General features: G+C 42.1%; 1 protein-coding gene and 1 long non-coding RNA gene across 11 annotated transcripts in view; one reads left to right on the top strand and one right to left on the bottom strand.

Moving 5' to 3' along the window:
• si:ch211-59o9.10 (uncharacterized protein LOC561841 homolog) overlaps window positions 1-17,068 on the bottom strand; it is an 82,199-nt gene that overhangs the window by 45,961 nt on the left and 19,170 nt on the right. Inside the window, exons 1-4 of one of the 10 annotated variants that reach the window (XM_068058850.1) lie at window positions 8,584-8,693; window positions 7,739-7,926; window positions 6,071-6,245; window positions 5,866-5,956 (exon numbers count right to left, since the gene is read on the bottom strand). The exons of 1 other annotated variant lie outside the window; for it this stretch is intronic. In XM_068058850.1, coding sequence (XP_067914951.1) covers window positions 5,866-5,956; window positions 6,071-6,234 — 255 coding nt within the window. In that variant the 5' untranslated portion in view covers window positions 6,235-6,245; window positions 7,739-7,926; window positions 8,584-8,693. 8 more of the 10 variants (XM_068058849.1, XM_068058852.1, XM_068058854.1 and 5 more) reach the window with 8 other exon arrangements.
• Window positions 8,784-17,068, top strand: part of LOC137384656 (uncharacterized) — a 74,195-nt gene continuing 65,910 nt past the window's right edge. The window contains exons 1-2 of the long non-coding RNA XR_010977628.1: window positions 8,784-8,861; window positions 12,187-12,325. This is a non-coding gene — a long non-coding RNA (uncharacterized lncRNA). The remainder of the gene's footprint in view (window positions 8,862-12,186; window positions 12,326-17,068) is intronic.

Below are 17,068 nucleotides of genomic sequence, written 5' to 3'. Positions count from 1 at the left end.
GCAACATGAAGAATGCATCGTTGAGCAGGAAGTTGAGAATTGCACGAGCGGAAATTCAGTGGAGAGGGAGGAGACCCTTTCAGGTAAGAATAAAACAAGGTGAATTAATTACATAAAACAAATTTAGAGATGATTGTGCAGCTCTGTTCCAGAACTACAGCATGTCAGAGCTTGCAGAGAGCAAAATGATTCCAGGCAACTAAATCTGCAACGCCAAGAACTTTTGTTCAGTTGTTGAGCTACAGTCAAAAGGTAAAGACATTGCGACGCATCAGGAAAGGGAAGAGTTACTTTTTGACCCCTTTAGGATAGCTGATTTAGATTTGATTAGTGGTCAGGATAGGAGGATTCAGTCGTGAAGGTGCATCAATCTTTGCCATTGTCCAACAGGTATGAGGTACTTGCTGGTGTAGATAACAGACTTCAAGAACAATGGTCAAATTGACCATAGCACACAAAGCTGTTCAAGTGGGGGAAGCAAAAAGGGATACAATAGTGGATAATATAATCAGGGCAATAGATACCGTTCTCTACTGCTGCAACTAGGAGTTCCGAAGGCTGCGCTGCCTGCCCAGTGCCAAAGGTAAAGGATGACATTGCATGGCTGCAGAAGGGCCCAGTTGTTGTGGTCTATGTAGGAACCAACGAATTAGGTAGAACTAGGAATGAGATTCTGCTGAGGGAGTTTGAGGAGCCAAGGTAAAATTTAAAGCAGGATCTTAAAGGCAACCAACTATTACAACCTGAGCCACATGCAAATTGGCATAGTGATTAACAAATTAAACAGTGGTTTAACTAAGTGGTTGAAAGAATGTTGCAGAAAGCAGAGGTTTCAATTCAAGGGCTCTGGCACCAGTATTGGGGAAGGGAGTGGGGGCTTTTCTGTTGGGCCAGACTCCATTTACACTAGGCTAGAACCAGTGTCCTGGCAAACTGAATAACTAAGGCAGTAGATAAGGCTTTAAACTGATAAGGAGAAGGGAGGATTTGGAGGAGGGTAAATTTAAGTCTGAAGAAAAGTCAAGACACAGAAGGGAGGAGTGATTTGGATAAAATCAAGCAAATGATGGCATGAAGGGGCAGAATTTAACAGTAATAGGGTATTAGTGACTATGGCCACATCAGGGAAGAGTAAAAAAAATTACAAATAAAGAAACTATATCTAAATGCACAAAGCATTCACAAGATAGATGAATTAATGGCACAAAGGTAAAGCATTTAACCTAGTAGTCATTAGTGAGATGTGGTTTGGAACTAATTATTCCTTGAATTTTAGAAGAGCTAGGCAAAAATGGAAAAGGTGGTGAGGTAGCCCTAACAAAAAAAAAAGACACAATAATAGTAGCTAGAAAGGAGATTAGCCCAGAAAAGTCAAAAAGAATCAGTACAGGTTGAGCTACAAAGGCAGAAAATACTAGTGGGAGACGTTTATAGACCCCTTAAGTGCTGAACAAAGTATTAATCAAGAAATTAGAGGAGCATGCAACAATCCTGGGGTATTGTAATCTGGGCAAACCAAATTGACAAAAGTCACTTAGAGGACAAGTTCACAGAATGCATGAGAGTTTGGAGAACAACATTGGAGAACAAACTATTTTGGATCTAGTGCTGTAGTAAGACAGTTAATTAGTAACCTTATAGTAAAGATCTTCTGGGGAAGTGTGATCATGTGAATTTAACGTTTGAAAGTGATGTGGTGAAGTCCAACACTGAAGTCTTGAATTTAAAGCCAATTATGGACATGAGGAATTAGATTAAAAGATATGGTAAATGAGCAATGGCAAGCATTTAAAGAAATAATTCACAATTCAAATATAATGTTACTGTGAGGACTAAGAAATTCACTGGAAAAGTGGTGCAGCCATGACTAACTAGAGAAGTTAAGGATAGAATCAAAGAGTAGCAAGCTTGTGGATTTAGAGAACTTTAAAAAAAAATGGATGACCAAGAAATCGATAGAGGGAGAAAATAGAATGAGTGAACTAGCAATAAAGTAATGACAAGAGCTTCAAGAATGCAAAAAGGGCAGAGATTAGTGAAAGTAAACATGGGTCCCTTAGAGGCGGAGACAAGAGAAATAATAGAAAATAAAATGGCAGAGACATCAAGCGTCACCAAGTGTGAAGACACGATCATACTGGAAACAGTGGGGAACAAAGGGTCTAGTGTGTGAGAGAGATTTATGAAAGGGAAATGGTCACAGAATCTCAGAATTGTTGCAGTGCAAGAGGACATTCAGCCTGCATTGTCTACACCAGCTCTCCAAGTGAGCAATTCGCCTAGTTTCATTCCCCTGCCTTCTCCCTGTAACCACACACATTCTTCCTTTTCATATACCAGTCTAATTCCCTGTTGAATGCTTAAATTGAACCTGCCTCCACCGCACACTTAAGCAGTGCATTCCAGACCTTAACCACTCGCTGTGAGAAAAAGATTTTCCTCATGTCACTTGTCATGTCATGCTTCTTTTACCAAATATTTTAAATCTGTGCCCTCTAGTTCTCAATCCTCTCACAAGTGGGAACAGTTTCTCCTTATCTACTTTGTCCAGACCCCTCATGATTTTTGAATACCTCTATCAAATCACCTCTCAGCCTTTTCTCTGCCAAGGCTGACAGTCCAACTTCTCCAATCTATCCTCAACTGAAGTTCCTCATTCCTGGAACCATTCTTGTGAATCCTTTTCTTCATCCTCTCCAACACCTTCACATCTTTCCTAAAGTGCAGCGTCCAGAACTGGATGCAATACTCCAGCTAAGGCCGAACTAGTCTCAAGTTTAACATAACTTCCTTGCTCTTGTACTCTATGCCTTTTAATAAAGCCCAGGATACTGTGTGCTTTATTAACCACTCTCAACCTGCCCTGCCACCTTCAATGACAGATGCACATATACACCCAGGTCCCACTACTCCAGCATCCCCCCTCCCTCACCTTTAGAATTGCACCCTTTATTTTATATTGTCTGTGTTCTTCCTACAATAATGCACCACTTCACATTTTTCCGTATCGAACTTCATCTGCCACTTGTCCGCCCATTCCACTAACTTGTCTATGTTGACGTTCTACGCTATCTTCCTCACAATGCTTCCAAGTTTCGAATCATTAATATACATCAGGAAAAGCAAGGATCCCAACACTAACCCTGGGGAACTCCACTACAAATCTTCCTCCAGCCTGAAAAACATTCAAGAACCACTACTGTTTCCTGTCACTCAGTTCCATATCCATATTGCTACTGCCCCGTTTATTCAATGAGCTACAACTTTCCTCAAGTCTGTTGTGTGGCACTATGTCAAATGCCCTGTGTTTGATAAATTAGTATTTAACTAGCAGTGTAGATAAAAGGAACCAGTTGAGGCAGTATGTTTGGATTTTCAGGTGTATGGTAATGTGCCACAAGAGTTAATTACACACAATCAGGGGAATATATTAGCATGAATAGGCAATTAGTTAGTTAAAACTAAAGGAATAAACAGGTCATTTTCAGGGTTATGGGTTGTAACTAGTAGAATGCCACAAGGATTAGTGCTTGGACTTAAAGGGATCAATAAATATATCCAAGTTTGATGATAAACAGCTTGGTAGGAAAGTATGCTGCGAGGAAGGTGCAAATAAATATGTCATGAGGAGATACAGAGCAGTTAAGAGTAGGCGAGGTAAAGAGTGAGAGATTAACCCTTTGGCAAGAACGGAAAAGAGGAATATTTTTAAAAAGGAGACATGAGCAGGTGTTGAGATTCAAAAGAATTTCTGGGCTCATGTACACAAATCACAATATTAACATGCAGGAATAGCAAATGGCATATTAACCTTTGCTGCAAGGAGGTTAGAATACAGAGTAAGGAAGTTTTGCCACAATGTGACTTCGGCAAGATCACACCTGGAGCACGGTGTGCAGGTCTGGTGTCCTTACCCAAGGAAGAACACAGTTGCCTTGGAGGAGTAATGAAGGTGCACTAGATCAATTATTGGATGAGTGTGCTATCCTATATAAAAAAAAAGACAGATTGCGTAGATTATGTAAATCCTAGGATTTAAGAATGAGAACTGATGTTAAAACATATATAAATCTTATTGGGCTTGAAGGGTAAATACTGAGTGGCTGTTTTCCCTGGCTAGAGAGTCTAGAACCAAGGGTCATAATCTCAATATAAGGGGTCAGCCATTTAGGACACAGATGAGGAGAGATTTCTTCAAATGGTCGCAAATCTTTGGAATTCTCTACACAGGCAACTGTGGAACATTTGTAAGTATATTCAAGACTGAAACGGATAGATTTTTGGGTCCTCAGGCAGATGGAGATAGGGCAGGAAATTGAGTTGTAGAAGTTCTGCCATTATCTTACTGAATGGCATAGCAGCCTAAATAGGTCACATGGCCCACTCCTGCTCCTATTGCCATACCAGTCATTCCCCTGGTACTGCTCCCTTAAATCAAAGATGCAGACCTCATATAGTTGGTTTAGTGATCCATCACTATATCTAACTGTACCTCAAATTTTACTGGACCAATAAAGCCACCCACTACTCTATGACCATCATAGAGAGAATACAACTGCAAGCTTTTCTCCATTACCTGTCGCCCGAAACCCCTCTCTGCTCCCTCCAATTAAGTGTAAAGAATTCATGGACTTCTGTCACCAAGATGGAGCCTATCCATGCAGCTCCCACTGCCCTCCATACCAAACTTCAAACGCCAGATGTAAATTGCACAGTCGTGTTTTCAAAACTGCTTACCCCCCAATAAAACTCACCTGTAACCAGCACTACCTTTTCCAGCAATTCCCTGTTTGAACGTCACCAATCAGGTTTCTTTACCTACCACAACCCTGAAGTTTTAAAGTCCCGAGACAGTGCAAATGTTGCAATATCCATTACCATCCTGCTGCATGCCTTGACGCAGCCAGCCACACCAACTTCCATTCTTCTCCATTGTCCAGCTCAACAGCCCTTGCTTAGTTCCAATATTAATTATCCTATTATGTTAGCCATTTCTGGAAATGGTCTTCGCATCCAACTTCCGTACTATTAGTTCTCCAACAGAGCTGGGTAACACAACCACCACCACCTCTGATGCAGGACTGCTTCTCAGACTATTATGATCCAGCTTCCTTCAGCTATAAATAAGACATCAGCCTCTGCCACCAACTCCAGCAACCCCTCTCCAGCCACTATCTCAGGCTGGACTAATGGCTTCCTCAGCATTCTGGCTGACCAAGTCAAGCTTCCCATTCCATATTTTCAGTATTACAAAAATAATCATTTCTGTAATATCACCTGTCTCTATCCCACCCAATGTGGGGATGAAATCCTCAGTTGCCTTTTCTGCCTCCATATTCCATTCTAATGCTCTTTAACCAATCATTCACCCATCATAAATAGAGGAACAGGTTCAAGGGGGTGAATAACCTACACCCATATTCCTACACCACAGATCATCTAAAAGCACTATCTTATCTGCACCAAATCCCACCCACCTCTGTCCTTGCTGGCCTAGATTGGCTTCTGGTCCCCCACAACTTAAATTTAGAATTCTCATACTCGCATTTAAATTCATCACCTCACCTCTATCCATCTCTAATCTACTCCAGACTAGAATGCCCTTTCCCAGAACAATGACGTTTAAGGTCCATGTGACCTTTTTACTGTTTCTCTCCACAGATGCAGCCTGACCTGAATATTTCCATCATTTTTTGTTTGTTAGATTTCCAGCATCTGTAGTATTTTGCTTTTGTCATACAAGACTTAGCTTTGGCTAAATAGCAGCATGAACACTAGTGGTTTAATTCTTCAAATTTATCCTGGTGTTAACTTCAGAGGGAAGCAGAGTTAGGTTTGATGGTACAAGATGAAAGGCCAACTCACAGATCTGGGCTTTCTCCCTTCATTAGTAACTCTATCCTGGGTCGCAGTCTCCGCTTGATATGGTTTACTGTTTTTCTTGGAAAAAACAGGGCTTAAAACAAAAAGATGGAAGTGTGAGATATACATGATATAATGATGCGCATAGGTGTTGTATTCTGTAGTGATTGTTTAAAAAAACTGGCATTTTAAGACCTGACTTCTGTACCTGGGTGTCTCAGGAATTTCAAATTCTGACTTATCGGAATCCATCTCAAATAAAAATCCTTTGTTCAAGTGATCAGGGCTGAGGCATTTTGCTTCCACACAAGATTCATTTTCTTCCAGTCCATCCAAAGTCAGATCCATGATGCCTTGTTGTAATGAAAGCATTAAAAAAAAACCTATAGGCGATCCAGTCAAGTTGGAACACAAATGATTTTAGTAGCTAGCAGTAAAACTAATTCCAATGCAATCCTCAGGATCTGCATTAAAACAAGAGATTAAAGTGATTACAATATGGCTATATACACCTGTTCATATTTCCATATTTTGACCCATTATTTGAAAAATACAAAATCTTGTCCCTCATACTAAAGTTTTTAAAACTTGTATGGAGACCATAGAGTTGAGTCATTAACTGCCAATTTATTCCAGGATACAGAATCAACATACTACTGCAACTGAGGACCTCCAATGGAGATCCATGACTTCAGACCAGCCAGAGAACCAACATGGAACTTGGGCATACAGGGAAACTTCCCAAACATGTAGTGTACCAAGGCAGACAACTTACAGCAACTGCTGCTTTAGGATTGGCACCCAAGTTAGAATGAAATCCTCGTCCAGTCCACCTCAAAAGGAACTGCACTACAATTTCCATCTATGGCAACATGGCAGTACAGAAAATATTGCTGTATTTTTCCATATAAAAAAAGCATTATTAAACAAGTACTGCCACGAGACTTCCCTTCTGCTTCCAAGTAAAAACAGCTAGCATATTTCAGAGCAATATTGTCACTCATTTGTATTGAAAATCTAGTGCAACTTGTTTGCTGAGATTTTTTTTTTAAAGTTAGATGAGGTACAATGGCAATTAACCTATTAAATCTACAGGTTCTAAGCTTTCAAAAAGACCAAAATGAGATTTCCTATTTGGGTGGTTCAATTAATAGATATCTATTCATTTAATTAGTTTGCAGCCTTGAGATTAGACCACTATTTTTCACCTCACAAAGCAACTGCTGTATTTGACAGTCAATATATATATATTTTTGACTTGATATTACAAGGATGGCACCAGACCAAAGATACCACAGCTCTTAAAAGTTTGAGCAGGTTGGTATTTTTAAGCCTTAGGAAGTGATCTGAGGTTAAAGTTACAAATGGGTTGAACAGGAGGTGTGGAGAGAATATTTCCCCATTTGGAGAATCCAAAAGTAGGCCATAATCACAAGCTAATCACTAATAAATACAATAGGGAAATAGAAATGTATTTATTGAGTGGAACTCACTACAACAGATAGTGAACAGAAGATACAGTTCTGATGAAAGGTCACAGAACTGAAACATTAACTCTGCTTCTCAATCCACAGATGCTGCTAGACCTGCTGAGTATTTCCAGCATGGTTTTTATTTCAGATTTCCAGCATCCACAGTATTTTGCTTTTACTTCTGCACTATACATTGGATGAAGTATTTATTTCATTATTCATAAAATGGGACACAGTCACAAGCATTACAAATAAATTTCAATTTTCAGACACATGGGCATTGCTTCATTAACAAGGCTTCAATGAAGAACAGGAAGTTCTGGTGGCCTGGCCAATATATCTTTCCCTCAACCAAGAGTAGATTAACTGGTCTAAAATCAGAAAGTGCTTGAAAGGTCACTGACCTGAAACATTAACTTTGCTTCTCTCTCCACAGATGCTGCCAGACCTGCTAACTATTACCAGCACTTTGATTTTCAGATTTCCAGCATCTGCAGTATTTTGCTTTTATTGTAGATTAACTAGTCATCGCATTGTTGTGCGGGAAATCTTGTGTATATGACTACATATTTGCCCATATTAACAGCTGCAACTGCATAATTGAGAAACCACTTTGAAACATCAGAGGCATGATAAACAATTTTAATTTAACAGTTCACAAAATTAACTTACTTTCAACACTTCCAGCTATTTAAGTTAATTGGTCAGAACATTTAGGAATGAGAAAAATCCCTTTCTGTAACCCCAAGATTTACACATGTCTCCAAATCTGGAATCTTGCACATCCCTGATTTTCGTCACTGCACCATTGGCAACTATGCCCTCAGCTGCCTCAGCCCTAAATTCTAGAAATCCCTCCCTGAACCGCTCTTCAGTCACTTCAAATTTGGAACAAGCATTTGTCAACTGATGTAATGTGACGGAGGTCTGTCCAATTAGACCCTATAAAACACATGGAAAACTTTGACTATGTTAAAGACGAAATATATATTTAAAAAACAAGTTAGAGTTGTAACTCACTAGCTTATAACCGGGAAACGGGAGGAAAAACTACAATGAAGCAATTCTACAGTAGAAATGCAGAAGCCGCCAATCACCAAAGCAGCCGGGCCCAGGCTCGCCTCAAGCCACCTCGCACTCATGCCCTGCCAATACAACACTGAAAAGATAAGCAGACAGAGCTGCAGTCCAATTTAACGGTATCCGCCGCTCAACACAGGCTCCCCCCCAGAAGCTGAACTACACTTACCAACCACACAAAGCAGCCACTAACTACTCAGCCAGCAGAGACTAGCGCCTGCGCACAAAAGCAAACAGCTCACTGGCGCAAACTCACTAACACCCAATCTACCGCCCTCCGCATTTCAGGCCGGCTGCTGCCGTGTTCGTCATTTCCGGCACAACGCTCTCATTCGCTGAGGGAAGGGATTTTTTTTACCACTTCCGGCTCGATGGACCGGCGGTTGGTTTCTCGTGCGGTGATGACGCGTTCCAATTTGAAAGGTCGCCTCTCATTGGCTGGAAAGGGTAAGGGTGGCAAAATAATTGCAGTTCGCGCTCATTCGGTTAGTCAGTGGTTATTAATCGCAGCGGTCTCTTATCGTACTGCTCACACAGCCTACAGGTTATTCATCTGACAGGTTCTGAGCAAAGGTCACAGACCTGAAACGTCAACTCTGTTTCTCTGTGTACCGATGCTGCCTGATCTGCTGTGTATTCCAGCACTTTCTGTTTTTATCACTGGCCAACATTGTGTCAGTTACTCAATGCATTGGTCACTCATCCCACTGGTCACCCATCCCATCAGTCTCACTGATAGAATCATAGAAAGTTTATGGCACAGAAAGAGGCCATTTGGCCCATCATGTCTGCGTCGGCTGAAAAACGAACCGCGGAGTCTAATCCCACCTTCCAGCATTTGGTCTGTAGCCCTGCAAGTTACAGCTCTTGACCTGCAATATCCAGACACCTTATAAATGAGTTGAAGGTTTCTGCCTTTACCTCCCTTTCAGGCATTGAGTTCCAGAATCCTACCGCCCACTGGGTTAAAAAAAAATGTCTTCATCTCCCCTCTAATCCACTATAAATCTATGCTCCCTAGTCACTGACCTCTCTGCTAAGGTAACTAGGTCCCACGCATCCATTCTATCCAGACCCATCACCATTTTGTACATTTCAATCAAATCTCCCCTCAGCCTTCTCTGTTCCAAGGAGAACAACCCCAGCCTATCCCCTATCCAATCTTTCCTGCATTTTTCCAGTCCTGGCAACATCTTCGTAAATCTCCCCTATACCATCTCTGGTGCAATTACATCCTTTCTGTAATGAGGTGACCAGAACTGCACACAGTACTCAAGTTGTAGCTTAACCAATGATTTATGCAGTTCCAGCATAAGCTCCCTGCTCTTATATTCTATATATTCGGTTAATAAAGGAAAGGATTCCATATGCCTTCTTAACCACCTTGTCCTGCTACCTTCAGGGATCTGTGGACATTCATTCCAAGGTCCCTCATTCCTCTGCACCTCGTAGTATTTTCCCATTAAGTGTGTATTCCTTTGCCTTGTTTGATCTCCCCAAATGCATAACCTCTCAATTCTCTGTGTTGAATTTTATTTGCCACCTTTTTGCCCACCTGAGCAGTCCATTGATATCTTCCTGCAGCCTATAGCTATCCTTCTTGCTATCTACCACACGGCCAGTCTTTGTGTCGCCTGCAAACTTCTTGATCATGCCCCTACATTTACATCCAGATCATTAATATATACCACAAAAAACAGGGGACCCAGTGCTGAGCCCTGCAGAACGACACTGGAAACAGCCCTCCTGTTGCAAAAATGCCCATCAACAATTACCCGTTGTTTCCTGCCACTGAACCAATTTTGTATCCACCTTGCTACATTTCCCTAGATCTCAGAATTGGTTCCAATAATTTGCCCTCTACTGAGGTTCAACTGACTGGCCTGTAATTATTCAGTCTATCACTCGCTCCCTTTTTAAACAGAGGTACAACATTAGCAGTACTCCAATCCTCTGGCACCACGCCTGTATCCAATGAGATCTGGAAAATGATGGACAGATCTTCCGCTATTTCCTCTCTGGCTTCTTTTAATAGTGTGCAGTTCATCTGGCCCTGGTGATTTATCAACCTTCAAGGATGCTAATCCCATTGATACTTACTCTCTCCTTATGTTTATCACATCCAATGCTTCACACACCTCTTCCTTAACTACAATATCTGCATCGTGCCTCTCTTTTCTGAAGACAGACGCAAAGTATTCATTAAGAACAATACGAACATCTTTCGCCCCAACACATAGGTTACCTTTTTGGTCTGTTATGCCCTACTGTCTCCTTAGTAATCCTCTTACTCTTCATGTATTTATATCGTTGGATTCACTTTGATTTTGCTTGCCAATATTCTTTCATTCCCTCTCTTAGCTTTCCTAATTTCCTTTTTGATTTCACCCCTCCCCTTTCTATACTCCTTTCAGCTTTCTGCAGCATTGAGTTCTCGGTATTGGACATAAGCTTTCCTTTACTGCCTTATCTTACCCTGTAATCTCCTTGACATCCATAGGGGTCTCGATTTGGCCATCCCACCCTTTTTCTTTGTGGGAACATGTTTACCCTGAACCCCTTGAATCTCCCCTTTGAATGCCTCCCACTGATTTGACACTTCAAGTAGCTGTTTCCAGTCCACTTTCGCTAAATCACTCATCAGCTTAATAAAATTGGCCTTGCCCCAATTGAGAATTCTAACTCCTGTTCTATCCTTGCCCTTTTCCATAATTATGTTAAAACTGACTGAATTATGATCACTACCACCAAAATGCTCTCCCACTGCCACTCCTTCCACCAGCCCAGCTTCATTTCCTAAAACTAAGTCTAAAACTGCACCCTCTCTTGTTGGACTTGCTACATACTGGCCAAAAATGTTCTCCTGAATGCACCTCAAGAATTCTGCTCCCTCAATTCCTTTCACACTAAAACTATCCCAGTTAATATTGGGGTAGTTAAAATCCCCTACTATTACTGCCCTATTGTTTTTGCACTTCTCAGAAATTTGCCTACATATCTGCTCTTCTATCTCCCTCTGACTGTTTGGGGGTCTATAGTACACTCCCAACTGTGTGATTTCCCCTTTTTTGTTCCTTAGCTCGATCATTATGGCCTCATTTGATGAACCTTCCAACATGTCATCCCTAGGTCATCCACAGGTCACTCGTCCTGTTGGTCACATTGCAAGGTTAGCTGCCACTAATCTCACTGATTACACATCCTACAGGTCCCTCATCACATCAATCAATCAGCCACTGGTCATTCATCACACAGGTCAACTGTCACTGATCCCATCGGTCACTCATTCCATCAGGCACAGGTCAATGGCAGTTAAAGTTGCCAACTCTGCCAGACATATTCGTGCAGGTTTCATCATGTGAGCTCCTGCCTCTAACAACCGTTTTATCCCATTTCCAAAGTTCTCTATAATAAACAGAAGTGCACAAAGAATATGAAAAACATGCACAGAATGCGGCCGAGTTCCTTCTTGTTTTCTCTAGTTGTATCAGTACAGTCTGGGTGGATTCAGCTGAACCTGAACAAGCAATCAGAGAATTTTAAATACATCGATAATTCAAACAAAAAAATAACATTATAATACACTGCCCGATTGCACTGGTTCATAGAAGATTTTATGTTTGTGAATATGCAAATTAATTTTAGTGGAAACTTGAACTGTAATCTATCCAGCTCAATTTCAAGTGTATTTTCCCAATTGCGCTCAAAGCAGAAACTCTACCTTACTCTATTTAATGCCCCTATGATTTTTATCCTGTGTTGCTCTCATTAGTGTCCTGGAGATTAATCTTTAATTCGTGGAGACTCCGGGGCAATCCTGGAGGGTTGGTAACTGTAATGGCTGTTCGTTCCACCAGTCACTGATCCAAAAGGTCATTGGTCAGTCATTTCACCAGTCATTCATCACACAGGTCAGTCATCGCACAAGTCACTTATCCAACAGGTTAATCATCGCACAGTTCAATCGTCACTGTTTCCGCAGGTCACTCATCACACAGTTCAATGGTCATTGATCCCACAGATCACTCATCACACAGGTCACTCATTGCACAATTCAATGGTCACTCGTCGCACAGTTCAGTCATCACTGATCCCATAGATCACTCATCACACAGGTCACCCATTGCACAATTCAATAGTCATTTATCCCACAGGTCACTCATCACTCAGGTCACTCATCGCATAGTTCAATAGTCACCGATCCCACAAATCACTTATCACACAAGTCACTCATCGCACAGTTCAATTGTCATAGATCCCACTGGTCACTCATCGCACAGTTCGATGGTCATTGATCCCACAGATCACATCACACAGGTCACTCATCGCACAGTTCAATGGTCATAGATCCCACTGGTCACTCATTGCACAGTTCAGTGGTCACTGATCCCACATATCACTCATCACACAGGTCACTCGTCGCACAGTTCAATCGTCATTGATCCCACAGATCATTCATCACACAGGTCACTCATCGCACAATTCAATGGTCATAGATCCCACTGGTCACTCATCGCACAATTCAATGGTCACTCGTCGCACAGTTCAATCATCACTGATCCCAAAGATCACTCATCACACAGGTCACCCATTGCACAATTCAATGGTCATTTATCCCACAGGTCACTCATCGCACAGTTCGATGGTCATTGATCCCACAGATCACATCACACAGGTCACTCATCACACAATTCAATGATCACTCATTGCACAGTTCAGTCGTCACTGATCCCATAGATCACTCATCACACAGGTCACTCATAACACAGTTCAATGGTCACTGATCCCACAGGTCACTCATCACTCAGGTCAACGGTCACATTACACCATTCACTAATAAAAACATCTACAGTTATTCAGTTAACATAATGGTCACTGCCACAATGGCTCCTAGCATGAGGCAAGATTCTATACAAAAAGTGGTGAAGTGGGCTTAAGCACAGCTGGTCCACCAAAGAGCCAGCACTGGCATGACGGGTCTTACTGGCCTACAGTGCTGTAAGTTTCTATTATTCCATGAACCACCGGCAGGCACCCTTCCCCCACCTCCCTGTTCGCTAGACACATCAGTCAGTCAGCAGTCAACCACTGGTCACTCTACCATTAATCACTGACTGCTATAGTCACTGAATATTGATCAAGAACAGGAACAGTTAGATATTTTTCCATTCCCTAATCCTGGAAACTGGGATCAATTATATCATCCTTACCGCCCAACAAGAACTAGAGACTCAGCAGAAACAGGGGACTTTTCCTGGGATTTTCCTGGTTTCTATGACTCAGTTATTCACTCGGTAGATTCACTAATTGCATTTTAGTTAAAAATAATGTTATAAATGACAGTTTGATGAAGGCTGAGGGCAGAAAGCTCCAAAGATGGAGGAAAAACAGTTGCTGTATGACAGATCCCCAGGACATCCCAGTACAGAAGAGCCAAATAGCATTTCAGTAAGGAGGAAGATGAGAAAGAAATTGCATTTATACAGATCTGTATCACAACTTCAGGATGTCCAAAAGCACTATACAACCAATTGATTACTTTTGAAGTTGCTGCTAGGCAGAAATAATATTTATGTCTGCATATATTTAAAGGAACAATGATGTTTGTGATCTTTTCAGACTATTTACAATTGGTGCCCTGCTATTTATTTTCAGAGGGACTATCAATACTGCAGCTGCCCTGCATCGTGCTTTTGGCACCGCAGCTTGGATTAGGGCTGGGGGTGGGGTCGGATGAAGGTTGAGGGGGCTCAGGTTTAGGGTTTTGGAGATATGGACATTGTTTGCACTGTGCGAGATCTGCACTGTTAACTCTGCGTTGCCTGCAGAAACTGCTATTGACAACAACCATTATCACTAAATGGTATCCATTTATTTTATGCAAAATTTAACCTGGCATATACAATACATTCTATATTGCTGAAAATTTATGATGTAAAGTTGTAGATTAATTGATAGAGATTGATTGTCATGATTAGTCAACAATTTCATTATCTTTCTATCATACAACTGTCAGGATAGTAGAAGGTGAACTAGATGGACCTTGGTCCTTTTTCAACTCACAATTCCTACGTTTGTATTTAATTTTTTAAATAATCTTCGTACAACTGTGGCTGCTGTTTAATCAGTTGATGAACAGGACAGGAAAACAACCTTTCTGTTGTGGCGTCCCTGGTTCCCTTCCTTTCTTTTTCAGAAGGGTCAGTGAAACAAACTTGCTTAAATCAACTGCACCAGGTTAATTTGTATGGAAGTTTATATACAAATTATTTGTATATGCTCAAGCAGAAAAAAAATTACCCAGTGGATCTCTTCCCACTTCCTCAGTCTTCAGTTGCCACCATCCAATACTGAGCCAGGATTCAGCACTACTTCCTCCCAAACCAAAAAAAGTGAGAAAATGGGTTGGGAGAACACCATCATCCTTTACAATGCTTGTCTCCCCTTCCTGAAGGAGCGCCCACATTGCCATGCCTACTGACATTGGTCTCTGCATAGACCAGCCATTTTGCTTTTACCAGCTCAGACACTGGGGCAACCATCTTGCTTTTCAAGGGCTATGTCTCTGATTGGCTGTTTGAAAGGACAAGGATGAGGAATCCAGCTTTACAACACTTTAAAGGAGCAGTATACTTTAAATCGTTGAAAGATATTTTGGCTAAAATAAAACTACACTTAACTCCTGATCAGTTATTAGGTTTTGCAGGACAGCTATTTTCAGCAGTATTTGCTCGGGTGTCTCACCCTTACTTCACCCTTAAGCTGCCTGAATCTTTGCAGAGAAAGTTGGAAATCTGAATGTGCCGGTATTCTTGTTTACTGGAGAAACAAAAATATAAGATGTGATGTGACTAAACTTCCACTAGAATAAAGCCCCAGCAAGCCACACAAATTATTTGAAAAATTATGAGTGATCGTAAGTGCTGTACCTTTATTTTGCTTTGTTTAATAGTTATCTGTTTAGAACCAGTCTGGATGATACGTTCCAGGAGATGGTCACCCCACAGATACAGAGTTCAGGAGGATAGTAAGTGGGTTGCCAACTGGCAGGGTAGGAACTGGCAGGCAGTGCAGAAGTGTAACACTCTCAAACCGTGGCGACACCTTAGCCAAGTGCAGTCTGAAGAACATCCAAAGCATTGTGGGGCAAATGGCTGCACAGGTGAGCACAGCAAAGTGTAGAAAAGTTGTGATTATCAAGGCCTTGATTGACAGGGGAACAGACAGGTGTTTCTGCAACTGTTGACGTGAGTCCTGCATATTGTGTTGCCTCCCTGGTGCAAGAGTATAGGAAACCACATCGAGCCTGTAGTACATTTTGAGGGGAGAATTGAAACAGCCATAAGTCATGGTCCTTTTGGGAACCAATGAAATAGGAGGGAAAAGGGTTGAGGTCCTGCAATCAGAGTTCCAGGAGCGAGGGAGGAAGTTAAAAAGCAGAGTCTCAATGGTGGTAATCTCTGGATTACTCCCAGTGCCACGTGCTGGTGAGTATAGAAATAATAGGGTAAAACAGGTTAATGCATGGCTGGAGAATTGGTGTAAGAGGGAGGGCTTCAGATTACTGGGTCATTGGGACCAAATCTGGGGCAGAAGTGGCCTGACTAAAATGGATGGAACACAATTCAATAGCACTGGGACCAATGGCCTCACCGGAAAGTTAACTAGTACTGTGGGGGATGGTTCAAACCAGGGTTGTCCAACCTTTTGGGGTGGAGGGCCACATTACGATTTTTGCTTGGCCTGGGGAGCCAGTGAGCAAATTTCGAAAGATAAAGGCATTAAAAATTTATCTTACTAATAAAACAACAACAAATGTGCATTTTTGTGAAGAAGCTTTAAATGAGAAGACTAATTTATTGACTTACTTTCTCGTCACTATATTGGAAGCTGATTTAGTGACATACCTGGTATTGTATTCGCTTGCATAGGTAGTCAGTCTCTGCCCGCACAGTTGATGTAGCAATGCAGAGTATTCTGGATTGACGTCCATCTTTCAGGAGAGACCTTGATCTCTCTCCCCACTCTCTCTGCGCTCTGTGTGTGTGTGTCTCGTTCTCTCTTGCCTCCCCCCTCCCCTCTAGGACTACGGGACACAGATTGAAAGTTTTGTGCAAAAGATGCAGTTGGAATATGAGGAGGCACCTTTTTTACGCAGCGGGTGGTAATCACCTGGAACTCGCTGCCCACAGGGGTGGTGAAAGTGGAGACAATCAATGACTTCCAGAGGAAGTTGGATGGCCGCCTGAGACAAATAGACTTGCAGGGCTACGGGGATCGAGCCAGGGAGTGGGACTGTGGAGAGCCAGCATGGGCTCGATAGATAGAATGGCCTCCTGTGTGCCTTAAGTAAATGACTCTTTGACTCTCTCTCTCCCCTCTTTCTCATCTCTCCCCCTCACTGTTTGTCTGTCTCTCTAACTCCCTCTCCCACATCTGTCTGTCTCCTACTCCCCCCCACTTTCTGTCTCGTTCTCCCCCCTTTCTCTGTCCCTCTCCACCCTCCCCTCTCTGCATCTCTTCTGCCTGCTCTCTCCACCCACGTGTCTCCAGTGTTCCCCGCTCCCCGTTCCCCGCTCTGTGTTCCCTGTTCAGTGTTCCCCGCTCTCTCTGTCACCCCCAGCTCTCTGTACCCCCCTTGCTGTCCCCTCTCT

Source organism: Heterodontus francisci, chromosome 27 (assembly GCF_036365525.1).
Source record: "Heterodontus francisci isolate sHetFra1 chromosome 27, sHetFra1.hap1, whole genome shotgun sequence".
In the NCBI taxonomy this organism is placed as follows: Eukaryota; Metazoa; Chordata; class Chondrichthyes; order Heterodontiformes; family Heterodontidae; genus Heterodontus; species Heterodontus francisci.
Note: the sequence above shows the minus strand (reverse complement) of the source record. Positions and strands in the feature narration are given on the sequence as shown.